At 39.2% G+C, this 27,842-nt stretch overlaps 2 protein-coding genes across 5 annotated transcripts in view; one reads left to right on the forward strand and one right to left on the reverse strand.

The window, feature by feature from the left end:
- Window positions 1-1,921, reverse strand: part of Fam210a (family with sequence similarity 210 member A) — a 34,349-nt gene extending 32,428 nt beyond the window's left edge. The window contains exon 1 of one of the 2 annotated variants that reach the window (XM_078030501.1): window positions 1,728-1,921. The gene's annotated coding sequence lies outside the window, so the exon portion shown is untranslated. The remainder of the gene's footprint in view (window positions 1-1,727) is intronic. The other variant, XM_078030500.1, reaches the window with a different exon arrangement.
- Window positions 1,922-1,948: 27 nt separating this feature from the next.
- Window positions 1,949-27,842, forward strand: Rnmt (RNA guanine-7 methyltransferase). Of its 3 annotated transcripts, none has more exons than XM_078030493.1 (11): window positions 1,951-2,095; window positions 4,199-4,654; window positions 6,053-6,188; window positions 8,958-9,083; window positions 11,084-11,193; window positions 13,470-13,651; window positions 14,145-14,309; window positions 17,220-17,337; window positions 20,806-20,907; window positions 21,976-22,009; window positions 23,779-27,842. In XM_078030493.1, exons 2-11 carry the CDS (start codon window positions 4,277-4,279, stop codon window positions 23,814-23,816), a joined length of 1,389 nt encoding a protein of 462 aa, XP_077886619.1. In that variant the 5' UTR covers window positions 1,951-2,095; window positions 4,199-4,276; the 3' UTR covers window positions 23,817-27,842. The 3 variants fall into 3 exon arrangements, 2 of the variants coding, with proteins under 2 accessions (XP_077886619.1, XP_077886620.1); XM_078030494.1 differs by lacking the exon at window positions 1,951-2,095 and adding an exon at window positions 2,102-2,258; XR_013429864.1 differs by lacking the exons at window positions 21,976-22,009; window positions 23,779-27,842 and adding an exon at window positions 20,242-20,367 and having other exon boundaries at window positions 1,949-2,095.

A 27,842-nucleotide genomic window follows, 5' to 3' on the forward strand; every position in this document is an offset into this window, starting at 1 on the left:
GCTCATATTCGAGCAAGACAACATCCTTATCCAGCTATTTTTCTCTCTGATCATAGTAACCAAAGTGTTAAGTATCGGAAACATTCCTCTGAAAATTCATTTGCCATATATGGCCTTTGAGCAGGCACTATTTCATTACCGGTAGAGATTCTAGTGTCTGCAGCTTGAGTCCACTACTCACAGGTGCATGACTTGGCAAAGTTACTTCATCCTCATCTATAATACAAAGATAATCATAACTCTACTGGATTGCAGAAGAACTGAGTGAGCACAAATGTGCAAAGTGCTTAGTTTGGCACACAGAGGTTATTAAAGCATTATCTATTACTTTCATTCAATTTCCAAAGAACCAGAGATTAGGTTACTCAGGCAATAATAGGGGAAAATAACACCAATGGTAACTTGTAAAACATTTTTATCTGGACTATTTACTCTCTTTCACCATTAAGAATTCTTTCTCTCTTTTCAATTGGTTTTACATCATACCTAGTTAAGTTTTACAAAAGCTAAAAAATGTGATCTTTACATATCCCATGGTATAGTGTCAACTGATCCTGAAGTCTGCATGTATTAAGAGACTTTTAATCTAATGAGAAAAAAAAAATTAAGGTCAAAATTAGATTCACTTTCTCAAAACTTATAACAGCAAATATTTCAAGAAACCAAAATCAAAACATTAGAAGGAGCAAATGCCCACTTCTAATGTTTGAATAGGTAAAAAGCACTCTTAATCTCTAGGACCTATATCTATGAGGTTGCCAATATTCATGAACTCAAAGGCTAATTCTTAATCCAACTATTTACACATAATACAAGGACAGTCCTCCAAAATTGATAGCTCTTCCGTATTTATTAAAAATGGGTCTCTTTCTTGGTTCAAAGTTTACAAAGGGTCAACAGGTTACCTAGGAAGGGCTAACACCCACAATTTATCAGTGATCAGCCTGGGAGGCACATGCTGCGAATATAGCTCTCTCCAAAGCCCAGTCCATTAATTAATATCACTGTACCAAAATCAATAAGATAGTCTGGTAAAACACATATCCATGACCGCTTTTAAAGGGATCAATTTTGGTAAAGCCTAATACTAGATGGATTCTAAATCCACTCTTTGCCCTCTTTAGGCGGGAGGTGTGGCTCAGCAATGGTAATACGAACAAGCATCAACAACTCTGCTCATTCACAGGCAGTTCCGACCCCAATCTCGGGGCGAATGCCCAGAACCAGGGCTTCAGTACAGTAGGCGCCTCCCGACTCCCCAGTGGAAATCCAGGGTGATGGTGAAAGACCGCGCGTCGCCTCCTCCCGCCCCAGACCAAGCCAAAGTCCAGCCGATCCAGAACAGAGCGCAAGGGGTTCCTTCAGCACCTATGGGCCGCCTTGGAACCTGACAGCGGAGCTGGGCCTGCGCGGAAGAAGGTCCCAAGTACCGCGGGACGAGACGACCTGCTCGTCCCTAAGCAGAGGACGCTGCACCGCGGACGCCTCCGGGCCGCCCTCCCACCCGCTCCCGAGAAGGTAACAGCAGAGGGCCTGGGTTCCGACGCGGGCTGGAAAGGGTGCACCGCCGCCAGGCAGAGGTGACCCCTCGGCGCGGGACGGCGGGCGCGGACCACCCCGCCCTGCCAGCGGAGAGGCGCGCGCCAGCCAGCAGCCCGGTCCGTGCCCGCGCTGAAGGTGCCCTCCGGGGCCCTCCCGCGGCCCCACGGGTCTGGGGCCCAGGCTACCTCACGACCGGAGCCGCCGCTCCCGCTGCACAGCCCGACCACAGCTCCTCGGAGGCCGCGGGGGTCCTCGGCCGAGCCACTTGACGCGGGTCAGGCCGGCGTACCCGCGGCGCTCCGGCGGACACTCGGCCCCACGCCCCCGGCCGCCAGCCGCGCCCACCACCAATGCGCTCGGCCTCCCGCGCCAAGGTGCTTCTCTGCACGCTGCCGCGCGCGGCACCTCGGGACTCGTAGTTCCGGCGCGGAGGAGGCGCGCTCCCAGCCGGGACGTCCTGACACGTGACCTCGCGCCCCCGGAAGTGACGTAACAAGACTCGCGTGGCGCGGAGCCGCCGTTTCCGCAAACAGAATCGTGGGAGGCTGTGTAGGTGAGTGTGGCCGGCGGAGCGGCGGCTGCCCGGTGCTGTTTTGTCGTTAGCCTGTCGGCTGGAGGGGGCAGCAGAAAGAGCGCGCCGACTCCAGGCCGGGCTCGCCTCGCACGAGCCGTGCGCCTCCCGCACCGGCCGCGCGGAGCCCCCGGCGCTCGGCAGAGTGGGTGCTGCTCGGGGCGTGCGGGCGGGCGGGCGGGCTATGGCTCCTCCGCAGCGCGCGGGCTCGCGCGACCGTCGCAGAGCCGCACCAGCGCGCGCCCGGGGCGGGCCCGGCGTGAGGTCCGGAGCGGGCTCGTTTTGTCCGAGCGGCGCCACAGAAGCCTGAATCCAGGTCCAGCGTTAGGCCGCTCGGGTGACGTAAGGGGACCGCGGCTGAGGAGGCCCTTCTGTGGCAGCCCTTCTGTGGCGTGGTCTCGCGCCCTGGCTTGACAGGCGAGCTGGCGGCCGGGCGGCGAACTGGTCCTGGGAGGTGTAGGCCGGCGGCGGAGCCGGCTCCGGAGGCGTGGTCCAGAGCCTCGCTCGGCCCCCCGCGCTTCCCCCGGCGTCTGCGGCCCGCGGCTGCTGGGATTCTGGGGCCAGCTCGAGTCGGTTTGGAGAGTGCGCCTGTGAGATTCTGGGGTGCAGCCTCCACGGTGGGCAGGCCCGTGCCAGCAAAGCCCTGAGCCAGTTGACGCCCGGTTTTGAGTGTCCTTATCCATTACTGCAGGCCTCCTGGGTGCTATGCCCTCTATTCTGGGGGATTATGTAGCGCATGGTGGAAAGATTGCCCGGTGTAAATACTGTAAATACTGTCCACGCTGAAGTTCCAGGGCTAATTTTAGGCGATAATTGCAGCGGAAGATGATAAACCAGAGTGTTTTATTTGAACGTAAAATCTTTTTCTTTGTAAGAAAAAAATGAAGGAGGAGAAATAGAAATCTGATCATTCGGAGGCCAGTTTTCCTAGATAATCATTTTAAATAGTTAGTCTGCAAATTACTTTTCTGGTTGACCCCCCTCCTCCCCCCAATCAGTTCTTCCTGCTTGACATCTTTTGGTACTGGTAACAAAATACCTTACCCAACCGGTGAAAGTTAATGTTCCTTGAAATCCATCTGGATCTCATAGTGACTCTTTATATCTATTCCCTTAAGCAACTTGACATTCTTTTTCTTTGTGCACAAGGCTAAAAAAAGGAAAAAAAAATCCCTCTTCATAATTTCCAGGTTCTGAATTTAATCTATATTTAATAGATCTCGCATTTTCTTTTTTTTTTTTTTTGGTTGAACTTTTGCTTTCCCTTTTCTACTTCCTTTGAATAATACTGTTTAACAGTTTAATAGTAGTATGTATGTAGTAAGTTTCTTGAACACATAATTCACATAGAGCTCCTCTGCAATAGGAGAGCAGTAAATTTACTAACATAATAAGCAAACCACCATAATAATTCCTGTCCAAAAGATATTTCAGTTCTATCCCTGACCCTTCCGTAGGCCAAAGAACATATTTGAAAAGAAACTTACTGGTTATTAAACTGCAGGCTGATCTTGAAACTTGTCTAGAGCCACTTCAACTCTCTTCACTTTTCACCTAATTGGAATGCCCATTATGAAATAAGTACTTCAGTAGTTCTTGCTATTCAATTCCTTTTTCTCTTCTTGATTCACTTAGCCCCTTAAACCAGAAGAGATATCTAACAGTTCCCTTTATTAAGTAGTTTAATCCAAAGGATTTAATAAGTATTTACATTCTATCAATTTTAGTTTAGAAAATTACTACACATGAATTGGGAAAAGAGTAATATTTGTGCTTAGTTTTCGGTTAACCACAGTTGCTTACTAATAAAGTGTGTGCTTCTGTTGGGTACTGTAAAAAACTTGGGATTTGGGAATTAGGATGCTCCACCTTATTTGTATATCCTTGCTTCTTTTGTCAATTTTAATGACCATCGTGATTTTTATGAATAATTACAGAAATTCATAACTAATACACATATATTAACATTTTGCAATATTCTCTCTACAGTGAGATAATGAAATTAAATGACCAGCTTCTATTTAAAATTGTCTTAGAGTTTGGGCATTAGTGTTTGTAAACAACGTAAAATTCTTGCCATTCTAGTGTTGGTTCATGAAGTTTTATCATCGATTCAAATAATCAAGAATAGAAAATTCTGCAAAAGCAGAGGAATATTAAAAAATGGCTCTTGAACAGGCAAAAACATCAGTAAATTCTGAAACAGAGACTTCATTCAGTATTGATGAAACCACAACAGCTTCTGGGACTGGGTTTTCTGTAAAGACTTCTGTCTGTGGGCAAGTAGACACACCAAAGAAGAGAAAAGAATTTGAAGATGATCTTGTCGAGGAAAGTTCCAGATATGAGGAAGACAGTCCATCCAAGAAAAGAAAACTTGATATTGAAATTGTCCCAGAGGAAAAAGGTTCTGGTGATGTTGAAGGTGTTTCAAGGAAAAGGAAACTGGAAACTGATGATTTGAAAGATGAACCTTCGACTGGAGATGGCACCCAGAAAAAGAGAAAAGTAGAACTTGAGGATGTTCCTGAAAGGCAGAAGGTATGTGAAATGGGTTTTATTTGTGGTAGAATATGTTAGCTGGAAATGTGGAGCAGATGTGAATTAACGCTGGTTGTTAAATAATCTTTATAAGTTAAGAATATTCTAGTTTTACTAAATGTGGCTTTAAGACACAATAGGCTTTTAATTATTAGCATTTAATTTTTGTTAGAGTGAACTTGAATCACATGAGGTAATTTTTATGTTATTTTAGAATTCTTACCAGAAACTTGAAGGCCATTGTTTTTTAAAAAAGAGAAGAATATATGAGGTCCACATGATTTATTTACTATTTCCCTTTTCATTGAGTATTCATTCTTTTGGTTTTGTCTGAGGTAATTAAGATGGTCACTTAAAGTGACAAATTTCAAAATCATACTCTGGTCTACATTCCTTTATTGATGTAATTAAACTGCATTTATCTCCAACTTCTTTTGAGGATCTGGCTCCACTACTTTAATTAATAGCCATCTTTGTCTATGAACTACAGCCATACCAAACTTCTCATTAGTGTAGTTTAAATACAATTGATGAAATTTCCCTAATATTTGCCAGGGAAATTGGGGAGCAAAGGATAGCAAATCATTTACAGTATTGGAAAGTTGAGACAGAATCTGGAGTTGGAGAGAAAAGTAAAGGAGGAGCAAAATTTTGGCCATTGTCCCTAAAGAGGCAGGCCACGCTTTTCATGTTGGTGTTCTTGAAACAAAGGGAAGCTTGTATTTTATATGTAGTTTTTCAGAGATTTACTGGCATGTTTTTTTTTTTTCCCCAAATGAAATTTTATCCTTAAACCCCACATGTAAGGTAGATAAAAGATGAGGATAAGGAAGATGGGAGAATCTGAAGTCCTTTACCCACTACGGAATTTTTATATAATGTCTAGTGTCTTTATAGAATGCAGATTGAAAATTGTTGATTTAGATTAATAGTATATAGTGGGGGTCACTGACACTGAGCATTGCCTACTATCTTTTAATCTCTTTAAACATTACCTTATGTTTAATCCTCATAACAATTTTATAATAATATAACAAATGTAATAGCTTGTTTCTATTTTATTCCCTTGGAACACAATAGATTGGTTTTATTAAGATATTGTCATTAAAATTATACAGCTGAAAAATCGATATAAAAATTTTAAACCTAGATTGTTTTTCATAGGGAATAGGGGAGAACACACCTTGGGTCTGGTAATGATTAGTGGCATTTACATGGATAATGCCTTTGCTTAGTAAGGTTTACTTCAGTAATTGTTTTTTCTTTTCATAAGTCAGATATTCTGAGGTGATTTGGTTTTATGTTGCTATTGTTGGGCTTTTTTTGTTGTTGTTGTTGTTATTGTTTTTATACCATGTTCTGAACCTTGAACCTTAATTTTCTTTCTTCTGATTTCAGAACTTGGAAGGAGGACACAGCTCAACAGTAGCTGCCCACTATAATGAGCTTAAGGAAGTTGGTTTGGACAAACGTAGTCAAAGTCGTATTTTTTACCTAAGAAACTTTAATAATTGGATTAAAAGTGTGCTTATAGGTATGGTTGGTTTTTTTCTTTTTAGTATGGAGGCTGTTTAAAATTTTATTTAATTATTTTGCAGTGCTGGGAATTGAACCCAGGGCCTTGAGCTTGCTAGGAAAGGGTTCTATCACTGAGCTATATCCCCAGCCCTAGCTTTCCTCTTTATTTTTTCCCTTCCCATTGTTAACCATATTTCAAACTACTGGGTTTTTAATTCTTATTCATTCAGTGATTAAAACCTTGACTTTATAAAGCTGGAGCCAAAACAGACGTTTGAGATAAATCTTTTTCTTATTTACTTTCTTTTTCTCTTTTTTTCATTTTGGTACCAGGAATTGACCAAACCCAGAAGTGTTTAACCACTGAGCTATATTCCAGCCCTTTTTAAAAATTTTTTGTGTCAGGGTCTTACTAAGTTGCTGAGGGCCTTGCTAAATTGCTGAGGCTGGCTTTGGAATTGCCATCCTCCTGTATTAGCTTCCCAAGCCACTGGGATTATAGGTGTGCACCACCGTGCATGGCTCCTATATACTTTTGATTGATTACCTACGGTATTGATGTTAAGTTGATCAGACTTTTTCAAAAAGCAGTGTGCTACTTTCTACTTAGAATTAAGGTGGTCTAGTACTATTAAGTGGTTATTTGACTCTAATAGTTGTTGAGCATTGGCCTGTTGCTGCATTGCTTACACTAGGTAAAGAAAATGGGCCGCGTCATGAGATTTGTTATTAGGTTTGTTTTTTAATCTCTGGTCCTTTAGTGAGTTGGCATTGATGGTCCATTGAACTTTTGCAAGGGAGGGGTTGGATGATTTCTTAGAAGAAATAAAGTTTACTCTGAGGATTAATAAAAACATTAAACTTTTTGAAACCAACATTTTATCTATGGAAACTTACCTTTGAAATTAAAATGGAAGAGAGTGGACAAAATGTAATTCAGAATATAATTATAATTAATGGGTAGACTTATGGTACACGAGTTTAGAGAGTATTTGAAGGCTGGTGTGTTTTGAAGCTTTTCAAAAGGGTTATTTTGTTCTATTTTTTTAGCCACTTTAAGCAAAAGCAAGAATGCATTCTTAATATATTAGAATGAATAAAGTGTTAATTATGAGTATTTTCTACTGGTTTTGATGATAACTTAATAGTTTTCAAAGAAAAAAATTATCTATTCTGAGAAGCATTAGGAGTAGGAATTAACTAGGCTAATTTCAAACCATTTTTCTTTGTCATTTTTATTTTTAACATTAAATAACATTTTCTTATTACATTATAGAAACGTGATTTATTTGATTCTGCCATTGTTGGCTAGGGTAAATGAGTGTCTGCTTCTCTGAGGGTTTTTTTTTTTTTTTTAAGGCTAACATTGTGGCATTTTCAGCCTCTATTTTTTTTTTTTTTTTTTTAGTTTTTCTGTCCTGGGGAAAGAACCCAGGGCCTTGTATATGCTTAGCAAGTGCTCCACCATTAAGCTACATAACCAGCCCAAAGTATTGGGCTCAGCCTCTCTTCTTTAGGCTCTGACCTAGTCCTAATTTCTTTTCAGATGTTTTTGTCTTAATTATCCTCATTGAAGCAGGTAACTTACTGGATATTTTTTTTTAAACAATGTATCATTTAACCATGTATTTTTTTCATTGAATAAATATTTTAAGCCCATATTTGCCACATTTTATTTACATTATTTTTATAATTAGGAAATGCAGCAATTCTTTCAAAGAGCTCTTTGTGGTCCATACCTGTCTTGCTTGTAATGCAGTTAGTGTGATCTGTGCCAAGCTCCCTTTAGGTGTTTCTTTATCTTCTGAACACATTCTTTGTTATTCATTTTTTGCTTTTGTAGTGCTTATAGCTTAGTAATAGTTCTTGAATGTGATAAAGTTTTTTTTTTTAAATAATGTTTCATGGTAATTTTCCTCTTAGCCTTACTATATAGAAATAGATTTTATAATTATTTATTAACTCTCTGGTTGTTTTCATATTTTTTTAAGATTCATGACAAAATTAAATATGGAACACTTGTGCTTCTCTCAAATTTACTTTCAGATCTTATAGACATTGAAAGGCAGAAGTATTTGTATAGAATGTTTTAGCATCAAAATAGTAGTACATGCATGAACCTAGAAAGTGTTGAACTCTGATAAAAACAGTCAAAGTGGATCCTAGGATTCTTTATTATGTCAAGTTTTGGAATTGCTGAATACTTTGTTAACAGTCCTTTAACTGAGGTTGCTCTACTTGGTTATTAATTTGGGCACCTATGATTTTTATTTGTTGGCTATTAATGTATTTCAGTAGATAAGGGTGTTTAAAGATTCTGATGATCGGAAACTTAAAAGGTGAGTAGAGTTTTTCAACAAGTTTTTGTTTTTCTTTTAGTGGTAAACCTGATTGCTTTTATGTGAATCAGAAACTATTAGTCAATGTGTAATTGAACACCTAGAAACAGAAAGCTAGAAAGAATGAATAGTTTTTTTCTCTTATTGCATCTTGTATAAATTAGAATTTGAAACGTTTACTGTTTGATGTTGACTCAGATTCTAAAAGTAACCTTCAAAAAGCTGCCTTAACTTTCTGAAGTGCCAAACTGAAGTGCCAGTCTTCAGATATATATCAAGTTAGTTAATTCTTGGTCATATTTTGAACTGTTAAGTTACAGGTAACTAAGTAAATGAAGTGTAATAATTTATATTACATATTAGACATTGGTAGATTATTAAGTAACAGTTTATGCTTCAGTAAAAGTTAAGAAAAGATCATTTATTATGCCTGATTTTTCTCTTAGGGGAATTTTTGGAAAAGGTACGACAGAGGAAAAATCGCGATATCACTGTTTTGGACCTGGGATGTGGTAAAGGTGGAGATTTGCTAAAGTGGAGAAAGGGAAGAATTAGCAAGCTCATTTGTACTGGTAAGTTAACCATGTCTAGGAAGGAATGGCCAGTGATCAGTCTTATCAGTCAGGGGAATGGGCAATTTGAAAGATCTCTTTATTAGCAAGAGATAAAACATCTTTAGGTAAGGTGTCTAGGGGCTATGTATGAGAAGGATGTTTTCAAAAATTAATTGTAAGACTTTTCTGATGATTTTGTAATAGATAGTGAGCCTGTGATAACTTGTTCTTCCCCAAAGGAAGGAAGCTATCAAAGATAATAGTCATGTCTACAAGACAAATTTGCAAAGATCTCCACTGGCCAAGGTAGAAATTTGAACATCAAAAACAACAGTGACTCAGCATGTCAAATGAAAAAGACTCATGTTCACTCTTAGAGGTTGCTGAGAGATTTATATTTTGTAACTCAGTACTTTAAGAGGAAGGAATAAAATGTTTTTCTTACCTCTTCCCTACCTGAACAGTATTTCAGGGAAACCAGATGGTTGAAAGGAAATTTCTTTATTGAAAAATCATAATAAAGAGAGGACAAATGATAGAGTTAGAAAATCATAGATCTAAGCCACAATCTTAACAAAATGCTTAGCTATTTAGTGAAAGGGTAATAGGAACTTAACTGTTAAGTTCCTCTCCTAGCACCTGGGCCCATGGTCAGTCTGACCCTGCGGTGAGCCAGGCAGACGCCATACTCCTTGTGATGTGAGGAGTCAGAGGAAAGAGAGCAGTATCTCCTGCAGTTTGCCTGAGAAGCAGCTCTCCAAGGTTTTGGTTTCGTGAGCCCTGTATACTTTAAAAATTATTGAGGACTCTAGAATGCTTTTGTGTATGTGGTTCTAGCTATAGGTTGATATTTATGGTTTTAGAAATAGTTTTAAAGTGTTTTGATTCATTAAAATAAACTTCATGAGAAGACTGGTATTTTTCTTTACATTTTTGCTAGTCCTTAAAGACTGGCATAATAGCAGACAGCTAGACTTGTGGTAGTGTCTGTAGTCGATATTTTATGTTATTTTAGTTGATACATAGTTATAAAATGAAAAAAATATTTTAATAGCCTTTTCAGATAATTGTGGATATTCATCTTTGATTCTATATCAAAACTCAACAAGTGGTAGTTCCTTAAAGGTTTGTTATAATGTGGAAACTCTTACCTTATTGATGAGTTCTCCATACTAGGTTCCATAAAAATCCATTAGTGTGTTCTGCACATTCTGCATGGTTTTGTAATATTTGGGAAATTCTGCAAAGTTATGCAGTTCTAAGTGTTGACACCAAGAAATCACATTTGTTTAATATCACCATTGATGAGAAAAGCTCTAAGTATTAGGAAGCTGCTTACCAGTGGTGGCCAGTACAGCTTTTTCAGAATTTTAATTTTTGCTTAAAAGTCAAATTTTATCTTTGGCAACAAATACTATCCATTGTTGTTTTTGAAGTGACACTTAATTTTCAAGAATCTATGTCTCTAAGATACTCTAGTCTGAATAATCATTTTTTTTTAACCTATCATTTTTTCACATCAGAATTACTTTCTGTAAGAAAAGTGGCCAATGTGCTCACAACTCAGAACAAGTCACAGTAGCTTGTTCTGTAAGGCAACTGGCAACACTTGGTTATATGACAAAACCAAGTTTTGTTACTTCCCATTTCATCACACACAATATCAAAAGACATGTATTTAAGAACCAAGATTTAATAAAATTATGTTTTAGTGACTTATCAAGGACATTAAGCGAACTGGCTTTTTCCAGTTGGTTCATAGTGGTGAAGAGTATGTGAAGTGTGGCCAGTGGCATTTCCTGCTGCTGCTTTGTATTGATGATGAAGTGCTTGTATCATAACCTAGATCCTTTTGGGAAATAATGCGGAGTTTTGCACTGGGACAAAGAATTTTAAATGAAATTGAACTTCTTGCTGATACCAAGGCTGGATTTCATGCCAAGTTTATCAGTTGAGATTGTTGTCTAGATTTTTGCCATTCTGTGTTGATGGTCTCTAACACTCTTCTGCCTTTCCAGATATTGCTGATATTTCTGTCAAACAGTGTCAGCAGCGGTACGAGGACATGAAAAATCGTCGTGATGAATATATTTTTAATGCAGAATTTATAACTGCTGACTGTTCAAAGGTACAGAGTTTTTGTTTTTGTTCTTGTTTTCCATGCAATGCATTTATTAAAATGTGTTTTGAAACATTAAGAATTTTAGGACAATTTCAGTTTCATCTAGAAATTCTATTATGATAAATTCCCTTCAGTAACCCATTGAGTACTTCTGGTAATTTTTTTTTTTGCTTTTAATAATTTGAGTTGTTGAAATTACTTTGTTGCCTTTTGATTTAGGCGAGATCTATTTTCTAGTATAGTCACCCCTTGGTAGCCAAGTGGGGTTTAGGTTCTAGGACCCACAGATACAAAATTTACAGATGCTTCAGTCCCTTATATAAAATGTGGGGGAGGTGTGCACAGTATTTGCAGATAACCTATTTACATACTCCCACATACTTGAAATATCTTTAGATCATTCACAATACCTAATATAATGTAAAAAATATGTAGATGGTTCTTAAACTGTATTGTTAAGGGACTAATGACAGGGAGAAAAGTATACAGATTCAATGTGTTGTGGTGCAGGTCGCTCAGAAAACGCACCAAGTGCCAGTTTTGTCCAAATTGAAGAGTCTATTTAGCTGGCCAGCCAGCAACTGCTCCCCAGAGGACCCATAACTGTCTCTGCAAGGAATAGCCCCAAGCCTGAGCATTTTAAGTTATTTAAAGGCAAAAACCTCATCCAGGTTGATGTAGCTGTAAGCAAGCAGGTACAGAAGCTGGATTGGGCAGTTAGTGAGGCAATGCAGTGGGTACATTGGTATTTCCCACAGGACTTTCCAGGTTGGCATAGCAGCAAGCAAACAGAAGGGAAGTGGGTCAAAATGACCCTAGTTGAGTACAGGTTAGAGAATGGATACTAATGTCTAGACAATCTCTGACAGGGTATATCACCCAAGAAAAATGGAAAAAGAAGAGAACAATTTTTTGTTATATTTTGTGTTGCCAATTATATTAGTATATTATGCTAGATAACTGTTAATGGGTACAGAGGTGGGACTTTCCCATGGGAGAAGCATTTCTTACATGATATGGAGTCTCAGGGTAAAATGGAGTCTGTTTGGTCATTACCCATTTGGCCTGGCCCATAACAAATGTGTTTTTTTTCAACCCACAGTTGGTTGAATCCATTTGTGTAGAACATGAAGCTGGGATGGGCTATTTAAGTAGAATTGAACCTAGTATGTTTTCTTTACTTTGTAATTTATTAGTTTCCCAGCATAGCAGAATCTTTTTGTTTTTTCCATCTTCCACCTTTTTTTTGTGTGTGTATGTGTTGCTGAGGATTGAACCCAGGGCCTTGCGCATGTGAGGCAAGCACTCTACCAAATGAGCTATTTCCCCAGCCCACTTCCACCGGTTTTGAAATTTCTGAACTATTTAAGATTGAAGAGTTGTAGAGGTACTTGAGCAGTGAAGATCCACTGTGAAATTGGTGCTGCTTGTCTGACTTTGTTAGCTCATTTAAACATTGGGTGGCTTTAATCACTGTACACATTTTGTTTATAATTTTGGAAGTAAGAAAGAAATGTAGTAAACACTTGTATTTATTTAAGATTCCAAAGGTCAGGTTTTTCTCTTTTTTTAACCCAAGTTGTTATTGAATGTCATTTTACTTTAGCTGTTTAGTAAAGCCAAATGAAGGGATTAATTTTTTAAGAGTCATATTTGATTTTTTTTTTTTCCTGGTTCCTGGGATTGGACTCAGGGGATACTTGACCACTGAACCACATCCCCAGTCCTGTTTTATATTTTATTTAGAGACAGGGTCTCACTGAGTTGCTCTGCATCTCACTTTTTGCTGAGGCTGACTCGAGATCCTCCTGCCTCAACCTCCCGAGCCACTGGGATTATAGGCATGCACCATCAGCACCCGGCTTGATTGACTTTTAATGTGATTTTTTAGGCTTACATTTTAAAAAAAATATTTATTTTTTAGTTTTAATTGGACACAATACCTTTATTTACTTCTTTTTATGTGGTGCTGAGAATTGAACCCAGGGCCTTGCTCGTGCTAGGCGAGCACTCGACCGCTGAGCTACAACCCCAACCCTAAGGCCTACATTTTTAAATTATTCTGAAAATGGGAAGCAAGTTAGTCTTTTAAACTAGAATGAAAGAATGATTTTTTTTTTAAGGTTCTTATATATAACAAGGAAAAAAACAGTTTGAAGACTTTGAACAAAGATTAGTTGGCAGGGCATATTTTAAGAATCCTAAATTCTGGGAATTAATTTAGGTAAAGTTTTTAATCTGTGCTGTTAATTCAAAACCTTAACCCATTTAATTTGTTTCAGGAACTTTTGGCTGACAAATTTCGTGACCCAGAAGTGCGCTTTGACATCTGTAGTTGTCAGTTTGTCTGTCATTACTCATTTGAGTCCTCTGAGCAGGCTGACATGATGCTCAGAAATGCCTGTGAGAGACTCGGTCCTGGAGGTTATTTTATTGGTACAACTCCTAACAGTTTTGAGCTGATGTAAGCATTTTTAACTACTTTGAGTTTATAGAATATTTAACATTAAGCTTACAGAATTAAGTAGCACATTTTGATCACAAATAAAATTTATACAAATATGCCATTTAGTTTTACAAATGCTGACCACTTTGATAATGTATTTGAGTAGATGCTCAAAGATGAATTTTTAAAAATCTTATGTGGAAGTTGGAGACTTACTTACATTAAGTCAGAGGTTATAGTTGTAGGCAGACTCCCCAGTCAGCTGCTGAGGCCCAAAGACTTAGCCCAGCTGTCACGAAAGTGATACCTTCTAGCTTAATTTTATTAGTGAGACTGTTAATGGTCTTATAGTATGCTGATTCTTAAAAGTAGCTTGAATCCAGTTACAGAGTCAATCAAGTGTCTTTTGCAATTGCATCATATAGCTTTTCAAATACATAATCTGGTTTAAATAATTTATAGTGATCACAATTTTAATATTTTTGTTGGGGTTGGGGAATAACTCTTCTAGAAGACGCCTTGAAGCTTCAGAAACAGAATCATTTGGAAATGAAATCTATACTGTGAAGTTTGAGAAGAAAGGACATTATCCCTTATTTGGCTGCAAATATGACTTCAACTTGGAAGGTGTTGTGGATGTTCCTGAATTCTTGGTCTATTTTCCATTGCTAACTGAGTAAGAATGTCATTTATCTGTTACTATTCTTTTTATGAGTAAAAGAAAGGGGAAGTAAAACCAATATTGCTACTTATCCTTTATTTTAAATGGGGTCCAAAGGAAAGGTCTAGCCATGTATACAAGATGGTAGCCTCAGATCCAGGATTGGTTCCCTAGGCTTCCTATAGCCCAAATTTTCTTTAGTCCTGTAGTTATTTAAGAAAAAGAGCCAGTTGCTTTCACCTTGTAACAGAAAATAGCTGACTTTACAGTTAGCAAAAAGCTTTTCTTTACGCAACTGCTTGTAATTTTGCTAGTATAAAATGAATTTTATTAAATCAAAAGTTCTTCTTTTGAATGAGCTGTGTATCAAAGTCTTGCATTTCAGTATAGTTTTTCAATTGCCTATATCTTACCATCAATGTTGATAATAAAATCCTGATTTAGGAGTGTATTCTCCCATGTGCCTGAATTTCCAAGAGTCCTGGCAAACTATAGATTGTAGGAATAGTTGTGATGCTGGGCTCTATAAGGTAAAGCTTTGAGGCCCTCTCATATGTCTTGATATTGGTGATTTCCCTGGTGGGGAGAAGATAAGATCCACTTAAATGGACCCATGTGACAGCTGACCAAACTCAGTTCCCTACTTTTTGAAAATAAAAATCTGTTAAATATCAACTGAGAAAAGCAAGTTTTATTGTCTGCTTAGTTTTGCTTGGTGATTGTTTAAATTGGGACTCAAGTTAGTTTTTAAGATTATGGTTATAAGGTTTTTAGGAGTTTATAATATGTACAAGTTCTATTCAATGGTATAAGAAGGTCAATTATGACTAGACATGAGGAAAATTCTATGTATGATTTTTATAAATATTAGCTATTTATAACATTTTTTTAAATTCTTAAGATTTAGTTAGCTTTGGAGAAATTTACTACTCTTCAAACTTTATAGAAGAAGAAACAGTTTTATTCTTCATAAGTGCTACACAAACTTACCAGTCTACCTGCTGCCTAATAATGATAAGTTGCCTAATTGGATAAACTTACGAATCACAGTACTCAGTTTTAATATCTAATTCTTAATTAATTTATTCGAACAGGTACTTAATGAGACAGTCTGAAAATGATAGCAGTTTTAAGATGCCCTTTTCCAATAAAAACCTGAATAAAAATATAAATAGCTTTTACTGCAAAACCCATTCTTGTTATCCAAATTTGGTTCCTTGTAATTGGGATATTTTTAGGTTTAAAACCTGGTTTCCTTTCTGAAGACTTTCTTTGAAGATTGATAGAATCAGAGACTTATCTTTGCTCATGCTGACTTTCCAAGAAGGGCTAATTGAGATAACAGAGGGGCCTCAGTTACCTGTCTGCTGTCCCCTCACACTCAAGCCCTCCCACTTGCCTTATGAGGGTTTTCCCCTTCCTCTCTCTCTCCTTTTTCCCCTTTTTTGATGGTACTGGGATTGAATCCAGGACCTCCTGCATGCTAGGAAAGCACTCTTCTACTGAGCTGTCCCCAGCCCTTTTTATTTGCGTCAGAGCTTGCTAAGTTGCATAGGCTGGAGTCAAATTTGTGATCCTTCTCCTCAGCCTTCTGAGTAGCTAGGATTACAGGTATGCACCACTATGCCCAGCTTCCCCTCTCCTCCTTACCTGCTCCTTAAAATCATTAAGGCTCTTATTGTTGTCAACACCTACATAATTTTTATAAACTTTGCAAATAGAGTGGAGAAAACAAACCCATGGTGTAATAGGAGACACTTGAGGATTTCAGGAAGACACCTGTGAAGGAGCACTAAGTCAGGGTACGAAGGATGAATGGATAGTTGAAGGCAGGAAGAATGTTTCTAACATAAAGGACACTGTGCGAGAGTCTGGAAGTGGGAAAGCTTGGCTAGTGCCATGAACTGAAGGAAAGCCACTGTGACTGGATCATAGGGAATCAGGGCCCAGCCACTTGAGAGATGGCAGCATCCCTTTATAAATGAGTGCCTCAGAAGCCATGTTCAGAGCTTCCAAATTGTGTCCCAAGTACACTGGAGTTCAGTGAAGGAGGCTAAAGAGGGTAGTGATAAGACCAAGGTTATCTTTTTGAAAACTTATTTGGTCCTATTGAGAGAGGATAAAACTGGAAACAGGAGACGAGTAAAATGGTTTCTGGACTGAAACAGCGAAATGATGATGATTGGTGCAGGATGGTGGCAAGTAAAGGGGTTGGTCAAGTACAAGCATAGTCCGTGTAGGAGACCAAGACATGGATCTACTGCAGTAGCAGAGATTGGCAGAAAAGCAGTCATGAGGTTCAGCCTTGGATATGAGAAGTTCGAGGACATGACACACGGGGGAGTGGTATCTGATAAGCAATGGAGTAATGGAATATGACCGGAGAGGGCGAGCCTCAGCTTTCAGCATGCTGGGTAGTCAGGACAGGCAAGAGAGGCTCTGAGCCACACTCTCTCAAACCCTTGAAACTTAGAAGTCAGATTAAAAGAAACCTATAAAATAAACTAAAAAGAAGCAGTCCAAGACGTGTGTTAAAGTTAATAGTGCATCCTGCCAGAGAGATGAGAGTGAGTCTTTTAAAAAGGCAGCTGGCAGCTGTTTTCAATGCAGCCATAGTGTATCAACCAAAATAAAATGGAATTGGTAAAAAAGTATTCCCTGCAGCCCCTGAGAAGTTATTCTTTCTTTCATTTCCTGACTGACTTTTTAGGAAACAGAACCTACTCACTAGGATTTAGAATGCATGTCGTCTTTGTTGGTGGGGTTATCAGTATGTCAACTCTTCAGTTTTTTACTTTTAACTCTTATAAATTTATGATAGAAATAATCACTTTTAGAGTTAAGCCCTGATGTCACTGTTTTCACTGCAAAAGTAAGCTGCTGAGGAACATTTTGAAAGCCTTTTTATTAATCTTTTTTGGACAGAATGGCAAAGAAGTACAATATGAAACTAGTCTACAAAAAAACATTTCTGGAATTCTATGAAGAAAAAATTAAGAACAATGAAAATAAAATGCTATTAAAACGAATGCAGGCCCTGGAGGTAAGTGTTTAGAAAAGATAAAAAAATTCCAGATGTGGTGAACTTGTTTGACTGCTCTTGAGATACTTTCAAGTCTGTTTAGATACTAGTTAGGTGTGTCATATGTTATATTTATATTACACAGATTGTCATAACTGCTCAGGACTGTTCAGCTCCTAGGACAGAGCTTGATACAGAAACTTTCCATGATGGGTACTAAGTAACTACTTAATGAATGAATGAATGATGGTGTTATCAAATTCAGTGCACTGTTTTACAGTAGCCTCAGGACAGTTGGCATGGGGGACTGGATATTTCTTTGTGGTGAGATGCTGTTCTGGGCACCCTCGGGTGTTCAGCAGCATTCCTGGCTCTATTCACTAGATGCCTGCCAATAGTACTCCTGGGCCCCAGTAACAGACACAGGCAAATATCCCCTGGCAGGTAAAATTACCCACGGATGAAAACGGTTTCTTTACAACACTGCCCTGATTACATCAGAATTTTAGAACCTTCTTGGCCAAAGTGTAAGATAAGCTCACACCATTTGTAATTTTGATCTTTGATAACTATTTAGCAAGACTTTAGTCTGTTATGCTATTGTTGCTGGGTCTCTTGTCCTCCTAATAAAGCAGTGAAGGCGTCTACAAACTATAAACAGTCATTGATTGCATTTCTTTTTTTCCTTTATCAAGCAGTGTTTAATTGGACAGATCTCAACTATTCAGTGAGATGCTTATTGTTGACCAGGATCACAGACCAGAAGTATACTTAAAATAGCATTAAAGTTCAGAGAGTTCATTGAATTCAGAATATTTTTTTTTTTTAAGAGAGAGTGAGAGAGGAGAGAGAGAGAGAGAGAGAATTTCTAATATTTTTTAGTTCTCGGCGGACACAACATCTTTGTTGGTATGTGGCGCTGAGGATCGAACCCGGGCCGCACGCATGCCAGGCGAGCGCACTACCGCTTGAGCCACATTCCCCAGCCCATCAGAATATTCTTTTAATTACTTGAAGCATGCTTCATCTTATTCTCATAATTACCCTATAAATTAATAAAAGCAGTCACCTTTCCCTCTTTTTCTTATTATTTTTTTTAAAGAGAGAGAGAATTTTAATATTTATTTTTTAGTTTTTGGCGGACACAACATCTTTGTATGTGGTGCTGAGGATTGAACCCGGGCCGCACGCATGTCAGGCTAGCGCGCTACGGCTTGAGCTACATCCCCAGCCCCTCCCCCTTTTTCTGTACTCTTTTCCACATTTTTTACTGGTGCGTTATAGTTGTATATAACAATGGGATTTGTTGTGACACATTTGTACACATATATGTCATATATGAATGTAATTTAGCCATTATTACTTCCTAGCACTTCCCTCCTTCTTCCCTCACTCCTACTCCTTAGTTCCTTTCTTTTACTGATTTCCCTTTGATTTTCCTGCCATCTGCCCCCATCTTAACTTTTCACATCTTGAATGGGCAACCCAAGGCCCAAAGAGGAAAAATGAGTTGTTCAAGTTCACATAGCTATTAGCTTTTATATTTTGTTTAGTGTTATAGGTAGTAGTCAAAAGTCTCATGTTGAAGTTGCATCCATGCCCACAAGATGAAGTGAGAAGATTTTCTTTAAGTCTTAAGTGGTCTTTTGCAACCCAGTGTCAATCAAATGTTCATTAGTTATGTTTCCTGTATTTTAGAATTAGGAATGTTTTTGTTTGTGCTGTATTCAGAGCAGGAGCTTATTTTGTTTGTCTTGATGGAGAGGAGAAAACTGGAAACTCTGCATCTTATGTCTCCACGTGCTTTATGCCTTTAGCACACTGCGCTTACTGACAGGCTTTGCATACCCAATGGTTATTTATGCTTAGCACACTAGTGATGAATTCATTTGTGTAACTTATTTAAAATGTACTTAGAAGATGGAGTATGAGATACCAAGGATTTATGGTGTGTTAAGCACTTATACACACAAGCAAAGAATTTAGCATGATGTGAGAGTACTAGCCGTCTTGAAAATGAAGTCATGAAGGGAAAAGGCTGAGAAGCATGAGAGCTGTGGATGCTTAAGCAAGTAGTAATAAATGTCGTATTTCTTTAGCACATTCTTCTCCATTTTTCCTTCTCCCCTGTGCTGCCTTGAAAATGTGACCTATCACGATGGCTCTCTGGAACATAAGCAATGATAGCACACAGCTTGGAAAAGTCCTTTAGTTTTTTCCTACTTCTTGACCAAGACTCTTCCGATGGCCTCTAAATGACTTGAAAGAGTGGCCAGGACCTGATAAGAAGATGTTACTTGGGTTGCATTATGGAGGACGGTTTGGAGGTGCATTGAGACCAGAGGTGGAAAGAACAGTTAGCTTTAGTCTAAGAGATTTAAGTTTGATATTTGCCATAAAAGTCTTACCTTTTTGAACTTGCATCTTCTGTTTTGTTTTTTGGTGGTACTGGGTATTAACCCAGAAGTGCTTTACCACTGAGCTGCATCCTCGACATTTTTTTTTTTTTTTTTTTTTTTTTGCGGGGGGACAGGGTCTCACTAAGTTGCTGAGATAGGACTTGCAATCTTCCTAGCTCAGCCTCCTGAGTCCATGGGATTACAGGCACATGCTACTGTTTCCAGCCACATGTTTTACTATCCTAAACAAGGGCTTCTGTTGACTTGAATTTTTTATATGTATTTTTTCTAATTGCTATTGCATTGCCATCATATTAACATTTAGCTCTTTTGGTAATACCTCTTCTAAGATTTGTATTCTAAGAGAAGAAATCTCTGAGTGGCTGTTAAGAAGATGCAGTCTGTGCCACTAAATGGTCCTGGGTTGTAATTAAATTATATAGTTTGTTCCAGCCATGAATATTCCAATATTGTGATAAAAATTGGCCATAATAACTGCTTTAAGAGAGGATTCCTTCCATTTTAGTCAGCTTTTCATTGCTGTGACCTAAAGACCTGACAAGAACAACTTAGAGGAGGAAAAGTTTATTTGGGGCTCATGGTTCCAGAGATTCAGTCCACGGTCAGCCAGCTCCATAGCTCTGGGCCCAAGGTAAGGCAAACATCATTGTGGAGGAGCATGACAGAGCAAAGCTGCTTAGGACATGACAACCAGGAAGTTGAGAGAATTCCACTCACCAGGGAAAAAATATAAACCCCAAAGTCACAACCCTAGTGACCTATTCCCTAGCCACACCCTACTACCTACAGTTACCACCCAGTTAATCTATGTCAGTGGATTAGTCCATTGATTGAGCTACAACTCATAAACTAATCATTTTATCTCTGATCATTCTCACACATGATCTTTTGGTGGCCACCTCATAACACTTCCCCACCTTTTTTCCTCCATATTTCAGAAATATGTGTAGTTTATAACCCTGAAGTAGCACTTTTGGATTACTCCTATTATTTTATTGCAGTGATTTACTGTGTTCTGAATTGTAAATGTCAATGTGATATTTTCAGTTAGAATTTAATGTTCCCCTAGCCTTATCCTGCAAATGAGAATTCCAAGCTCATCTCTGAGAAGGTGGATGACTATGAACATGCAGCAGAGTATGTGAAGAACAGTCACGTAAGGTTACCTTTGGTAAGGGTTCATTTTTTGAAGTACTTTCTAGGAAATGGGAAAAGCATACATTAAGATGTGTGTACATGTACAAGTGGGAAACCCACTTGTTTACAGTACTGGGTTCAGTGAGTTATAACTCGAATATACCATAGTATGCTTCCCCTAATTTATAATGGCTTTGGTGCCACAGAATATAGAATCAAACTTATTTAGGTGAATTGAGCATGAGTGCTATATCTGAGACAGTAGACATGGGGAACGTTACAGGCACAGTCTACAGGTTGCCCTGCTTCCCTAGGTGCTGCTGACTCAGGGCTGAGTGCTCTGGCTGGAATGGGGGAAGGACATCCTCATTCTCATTTCTGTGGACGATCTTCTTTTTAACTTGTGGACATAACTGTACCATGGTGGTGTCTGCTGTTGCTGTGTTTTTGTCACAGTGGAAGCTATAGTTGTCATGATGGCATGCTTCTCTGGTGTCCTGGAATATTGTTTCCATTCATTGCTTCTTCAGAATTGAATTAGGTCCAAGAGCTGCCACTAGCACTTGTTGGATGAGTGTATAGCAGCACATGTTTTTAGACTGAAATGTTCAATGTTTTGATAACTAAACATAATTTCTTTTGTGTGGTCTGTACTTTCTTTTAGAGTTCTTTTGGAAAACAGAAAAATATTCTTCAAGTGCTCTTTGATGTTATAAGATGGACTTTAAATTTTTTTCATTTTTCAAGTAAAAAAAATTAAATACTTTAGATACATTCACCCTTTTTGGTGGGAGGACACAAGCGGTGAAAAGATGTTTTTAAAAATTAATCTCAGGCTTGGGACATAGCTTAGTGGCAGAGTGCTTATTACCTAGAATGTGATATGCCATGGGATCAATACCTAGTACAGCCCTGGTGGTGGGGGAAGCTAACTCTCATTGGTTTCTTTTATGTGCTCAGGTCTTGATACTTTTCAGTAATTTGTGCATATGCTTACAGGAAAGTTGGGAGGGTGGGTGGCCTTCTTAGTCCACTATTGAAAAAAATCAGTGTATGTTTACTTCCGTGTTATATCTAAAATTGTCTTTCTTTTTAATTTTAGGGAACCTTAAGTAAATCAGAATGGGAAGCTACAAGTGAGTACATCATAAAAGCTGGTTAACTGATAATTACAGATTATTTGAAAGGATCATTAAAAGTGGAAAATTTTAGAATTTTTCTGACACAGTTGAGGTGCTATGTGTTGATGTTTAAAACAGCACAAAAATTACCTGTGTCTCTGTGTATGTCCCATCCACTTTTCCTGCACAACTGTGGAATAACTAGAGAAAATATATGCAGGCTCTTGCCAAGCCCTAACTTTTTCTAGCATGCATAGACATTTTTCACTGCCTCCTTAAAACTAAACAGCTGTCTCTATTTGGGGTCTTCACCTCAAAATATTTTTGGCTTAGATGTCACGTCTGTGTATTTTATTTAGTTCTGGCCATTCCAATGATGGCAGTGAAGTCATGATACTAGAACCTTTAGTGAAGCCGCAGTGGGCCGGGGATCTTGGGAGGAGTGTGGATGGGAAACAGGCCTGACAGGAAAGCATGCTGAAGTGCGGCCCTGTCTTCAAAGGAGAATCCAGGGGTCTGGCAGGTCTCTGAAGCAAGGCATTTCTTCAGCAGATGGAGAGAACCAGACAGTCATGGCAGTGGCCATAGTTATACCCAGGGGTCCTTGCAGTGGCAGTAGTTGGACAGGGTATGTGACTTGGCAGGGCTACATTACAGAAGGATCACATGGAGGAGGGGACCAGCCCTTGTAAGCCATCTGGCCACTAAGTCTCTTGGCCTGCCTATGCATGCAGGGTTGTGTGGTGGTTGATCATTGACTGTTTCCTGCTCATGCATCTGCATGTGGCAGCCACATTTCATTTCAACTGAAAGAAATGCAAAGCTAATAAATAAGGAGCAGCAGAGTAATGTGACCAAGGTAGAGTTTTATGAAGACAGGTATATCTTCCTGTGCAGGTTCCAGAGTCAGCTTAATTTACATGGCCTTTGTCCTGACTTGCTGTTGAGTATCTAGTGCCCTGAACATCCCTTGTGGTGTTTTCAGGATTTGTCCCCTTTTTGGAGTATTTTTGCCCTACAGTCTATTGGTATTTTATTAGAAGATGTAATAGGTTTGGACTTCAGTGTAATGCAGAACAGGGAATCAGATTCATTTAGCTGCCTTCGAGTGATCACTTGTCAAAGCAAGATATCTTATTTAAGCAAGTTCTCATGGAAATAAATGCATGCAGAAATGTTACTGTTGGGGACAGTTAAATAGTACCTTAAATATCCTTCCTGGGCCCTACAACACAATTAGGTAATTGGATGAATTTGAATGTGTCATGTTGTATATATTCCTTTATATTTTCTCTGACTAGTTTTAAATTATGCCCCTTTTTTTATATCTTCATGTTGTTTTTGAGTCTTTTTAAACAGAAAATTTAGATTTCCATTGCCACTAGTGTTTATTATAATGTAATTATTCTGTCTAAATACTTTGTTTCAAGTAAAAAGATTTGAGTTATAAGATGTTTTGATTTTAGTTTTCTTTGCTTTTATACTTTTAGTTTTTCTTGCCCTAAATGGTTTTTAGGGCTTTTAGAGCTGTTGAATTGATTTCCCCATGGAATTTGGTATTATTACTGTACCAGGTTGATTTTTTTTTTTTAAAGCAAAAATAGAAATGATCCCATCTCTGCCTAAATATGACTCAGATAATAGAAGAACCTGAAAAACGAATGAAGTTTTTCTTCTTCAAATGCCAGCCTAAGAATTTTCACCAGATTATGAATTGGACTGAGATTTGTTTATCCTATGGATGAGAAAAAAGTAAACTGTTAATATTTTTTATTTTTCTTTAGGTATTTACTTGGTTTTTGCCTTTGAGAAGCAGCAGTGAGCACTTATGCAGTGGCCCCAAAGCAATTCTCCACCCTACACAGATTTGAACAATCCATCTCATAGATATGACAGCTCTCTTGTTTATTTTAATTATAAATTAATTGTAAATGTACAGGATGCTGCCGGAAACTCCAGTGTGTAAATTCAGCATTTGCTGTCTGTGACAGATTAACTTGGTGTGTATAGGTAAGAATGAATTGGGACCTTTGTCTTTAAAATCTATTTTCAGGTAATGTTCTAAGAATTCCATTTGACTGTACTGTCTTAGCTTATAAAAACGATAACACAACTTGTTGAAGCAGCTGAATTCTTCACAGTGCTGGGTTGTCGAGTGTTGTTTACATGTCATACTTGCTGCAGCTGCGCGGTGGAGAGGGCACATTCTGGATTACCAGTGTGGGCTCATTTCCATGTTTTGTTACATATTAGTTTTCAAGATTAAATGGATTGCTTTCTGTACATTTGAATGCAAGTGTTCAATATATATTGCTAAAGTTATAAATTTAAAACTTGATTTTTAGATAGTCATAAAAGTTGCCTAGCTAGAATTTTTATCAACTGCATTTTGATATGAATAATTATTTGTTAATATGTTGCAATTCTGAAACTGTTTAGAACATTTTAGATAGCAACATAGAGTTATTTTGGAATTTTAATTTCCTACAATAGCATTAATATATCCATTTGTCAAAATTGTAATTAGATGTTTACCTTTCTTCATTGAACAGTGATGCCATAACTAATTTTTCTCAAGATTTATTTAGTGAAAGTCCCTTTCTTGTAAGCCTGTTGGAAATTTTTTCAAATTTGTATATGTAACTGCAACAGGCACATAGGACTGTAGAGGAAGTAAATGCTTAGACTTCAGATTAATCCTCACTGATGTTAGATCCAGGTTCCCGTGCAGAAGTAAGCAATTTCAGAACCATTTTAATTGTCATTAAAATTGTCATTTATATAATTGACTACTCTTCCAGAACATGCTTATATGAACTGTTGTCCTTATGTTATGCCAGCATTCAGGAAACTTGCCAGTGTTTGGATGAACTGAGAAACATTAAGATCAAAGTAGAGCGATTGTGTATTCTTTTTTAAATGGTTTATTTAAAGCATGGCTTACAAAGACATTACTTTCTATATTTATCTACAGTACTTGTTTTAGAAACATAGTCTTTTAATTGGTTTATATGTTGCTCATGGTGTTAGAGTAACAAGCTTTTTAGCAAGAATTTCCTTCCTTATTTCTATTCCTTCTGCAATCTGTCAGTTTTACAAAAATCAAGTCTTTTTGCCTTGATGGTGGCTTGCCTTACGTCACTCGGAAAACTAGCATTAGTGTATCTGGCCGGAGACCACTATTGGCCAGCAGAGGTTTGGTAATTGTGCTAGGGAGGTGTGGGAGGAGCACACTGTGCTCTTATTTAGGCAATCACCCTTCTCCCATGAGCTTTGTGTGCTGCTCTGCCTTACCTGTTCTTCCACTCCCCTACCTCTCCTTGCAACAGTTAAGTGTCTGGACAGTGACTGAGGATGATCCTTTAGGAGAAGGACTGGAAAAGGCACCCTGTTCATCATTACCCATCACCAGAGGAGAAAGCTGGAACATCCCATAGTCTGAATGGTTGATTCAAGACACATCCAATGAGAGGGGCCTGATTTTTCTCTTTTGGGCCAGGAAGAGACCATTGAGGTAGGCAGTTCATGGGAGTGGCTCCAGGGTACTCACAGACCTGCTCAGTAGTTATCCTCCAAGTATGAAATTAGAAATGAAGATCAGATCAGCTATTTAGGAAAGACACAACCTGAGAAGCAGATAATTGTTGTAGGAACATGGCCACATTGTGGTGCTACCAAGAACACTAACATTGAATTCTTTGGGCCTAGAATCTACTCAGGGAAAGTGGTGGCCACAGTGTTCAGGGAGGGGAGCTAGTAAATTCCAGCAGTTTCAACCACACCTCTGGCATTCTCATTTGCAGCGGGTGGCAGACCTGACTTGGCATAGTGAGCTGAGCCTTCTTGTGCCTGAGTCCACTGTGTTTCCCAAGAAAACTTTAGCCTGGCTTCAGTGAGAAAAGGCATTGAGTAGAGGCTTTCGCTTATGTTAATGAGCATGTAATGACTGAAAGGTTCATGGTCAGTACAGTGGGTTCCTTGGCCCACTCCTTCACCCCATGTTGGAAGTCTAGGAAGTGTGATCACTGCCTGACTTCACGTGTTAGATGATCAGACCAGCAGGTGTGAGTGAAGCAAGCACCTGGTGAGGTAGGGTGCAGTGTTGCTTAGTGAAAAGCAGAACGTATCCTTCAGCCTCTTAGCTTGTTGCCAGTGTGATACTCTGATTTGCATTCAGGTTTCCCTTTTTTTTTTTTTTTCTTTTTTGTGGTGCTGCAAGGCAAGCACTCTGCCAACTGAGCTATTTCCCTAGCCCTCAGGTTTCCTTTTGATGAAGATGCAGCTTCTTGTGTAGGCCTACCCACAGGTTCAGAGTGGCAATGTGACTCCTCTGGTGGTTTTGTTTCACAAGCTGACTTTCCCTCATCTACCTCAGGCTTTGTACGCAGGTCATCTTGAGCCAGTCACTGCAGAGGTCTCTAGGCTTGCAAAGTAGAGGCCATATCCAGGGGCCTGGACCCTGGAATAGAAGTTGTACCAAAATGCCTGTGATGTTTAGGCCCCAGTGGTCATATTACACTTGGGTCTGATGGCACCACCTCGCTAGCTGCTGTTACATCAAATACTATGCATCTGAGAAATGTTTTATGTCCCTCCCTCTGATAGCAATAGTCCTGATTCTTTATTTGAATGCAGTGACTGCATGTTTACTTAGTAGTAGATCCATATGGGACTGGGCCAGGGATTGTCAGCTTTTCTGCCCTGCTGTGTTTTACAGTTTCTCTCTGTTCCATTTAGTCCTGACGCATGTACCTGTATGCTTCTCTGCAGAATTGAGACATAATATACCTGGAAATGTGCCCTAAAGTTTGGCTGTGGGGACTTCTGGGTGAACCCCAAGCCCTCTACTCTCTAGACTCACCCTGGGTCATCCTTCCTTGGGGAGAGCACACCTTAGACAAAGCCAAAGTTGACAGCTCACATTTATGAATCTCCTACCTTGTATCAGTTGCTTTTCTAAATGTTTTACATATGGTAATTCATTTTGATCCTTACAACAACTGTGTGAGCACCATTATTTTCCTTTCAGTGAGAAAATTGGGTTAGAGAGGATACAGATTTGCCCAAAACAAAGGCAGCAATTTATCACCCCATCCAAGATGTGCCTGCAGTCCACTTGCATGTCACAAACCTCCAAGGGTGTGGTCCAGATGATCCTTGCCCATTCACTACCTGAAGCCTGAGGTGTTAGCTGTTGGGGCTCCACCATTTGGGCTCAAAACTTGAGTACTTAATTTCCTGAGAAGAGCATTGGTTCCTGAAGGAGAGGCTTGTGGAGAGAGGTAGAGAGCATGCTCCAGTACTTGAACATGCTGGTGAGGAGGAAAGCTGGGCTTGGACTCACAGGGTGAGGCTTGCTGCCAGCAGCCAAACCTGCAGGTCTCTGTGTTGGGGAGCACTGCTCCTCACACCACCTGCGAGGCAGCACAAGTAGTGGACCTTGGCTGAGCAGAGAATGCAAGTCTGAGCAGAGGAGCCAGGCAGAGGCAGATGGTTTTGTTCTCACTTTTTATTGAAGAAGGACATCTATACAGACCTCAGTGACACTTCACTAGCAGAATGCATACATGCACTCACACCCAGGTTCCTCTCAGGCTTCCTTCTGACCACTGTCTCCCCCCCCCCCCCCCGCCCCACATGATAACCACTATCCAGCTAGAAGAGCATAGACTAGTTTTGTCTTGTTTGAGATGTTATGTGAATGGAATCGAACATTATGCATTCTTTGTATCTGGCTTCTTTCACTCAACAGTATGTGAATTTTTTTGTTGTAAGTATTTGTACATGGTTCATTCTCACAGTTGTATAGTATTCCATTCTGTGAATAAACCACATATTATTTATCTGA

The sequence above is a fragment of the Ictidomys tridecemlineatus genome, chromosome 13 (assembly GCF_052094955.1).
Source record: "Ictidomys tridecemlineatus isolate mIctTri1 chromosome 13, mIctTri1.hap1, whole genome shotgun sequence".
NCBI lineage: Eukaryota > Metazoa > Chordata > Mammalia > Rodentia > Sciuridae > Ictidomys > Ictidomys tridecemlineatus.

What these genes read in the sequence shown, in the direction of transcription:
- Rnmt (XM_078030493.1), top strand. Translation starts at nt 4,277, where the DNA reads ATGGCTCTTGAACAGGCAAAAACATCAGTAAATTCTGAAACAGAGACT. An exon ending in ATGTTCCTGAAAGGCAGAAG is followed by an intron (nt 4,655 to 6,052) that starts GTATGTGAAATG and finishes TTCTGATTTCAG; the next exon opens with AACTTGGAAGGAGGACACAG. An exon ending in AACGAATGCAGGCCCTGGAG is followed by an intron (nt 17,338 to 20,805) that starts GTAAGTGTTTAG and finishes ATGTTCCCCTAG; the next exon opens with CCTTATCCTGCAAATGAGAA.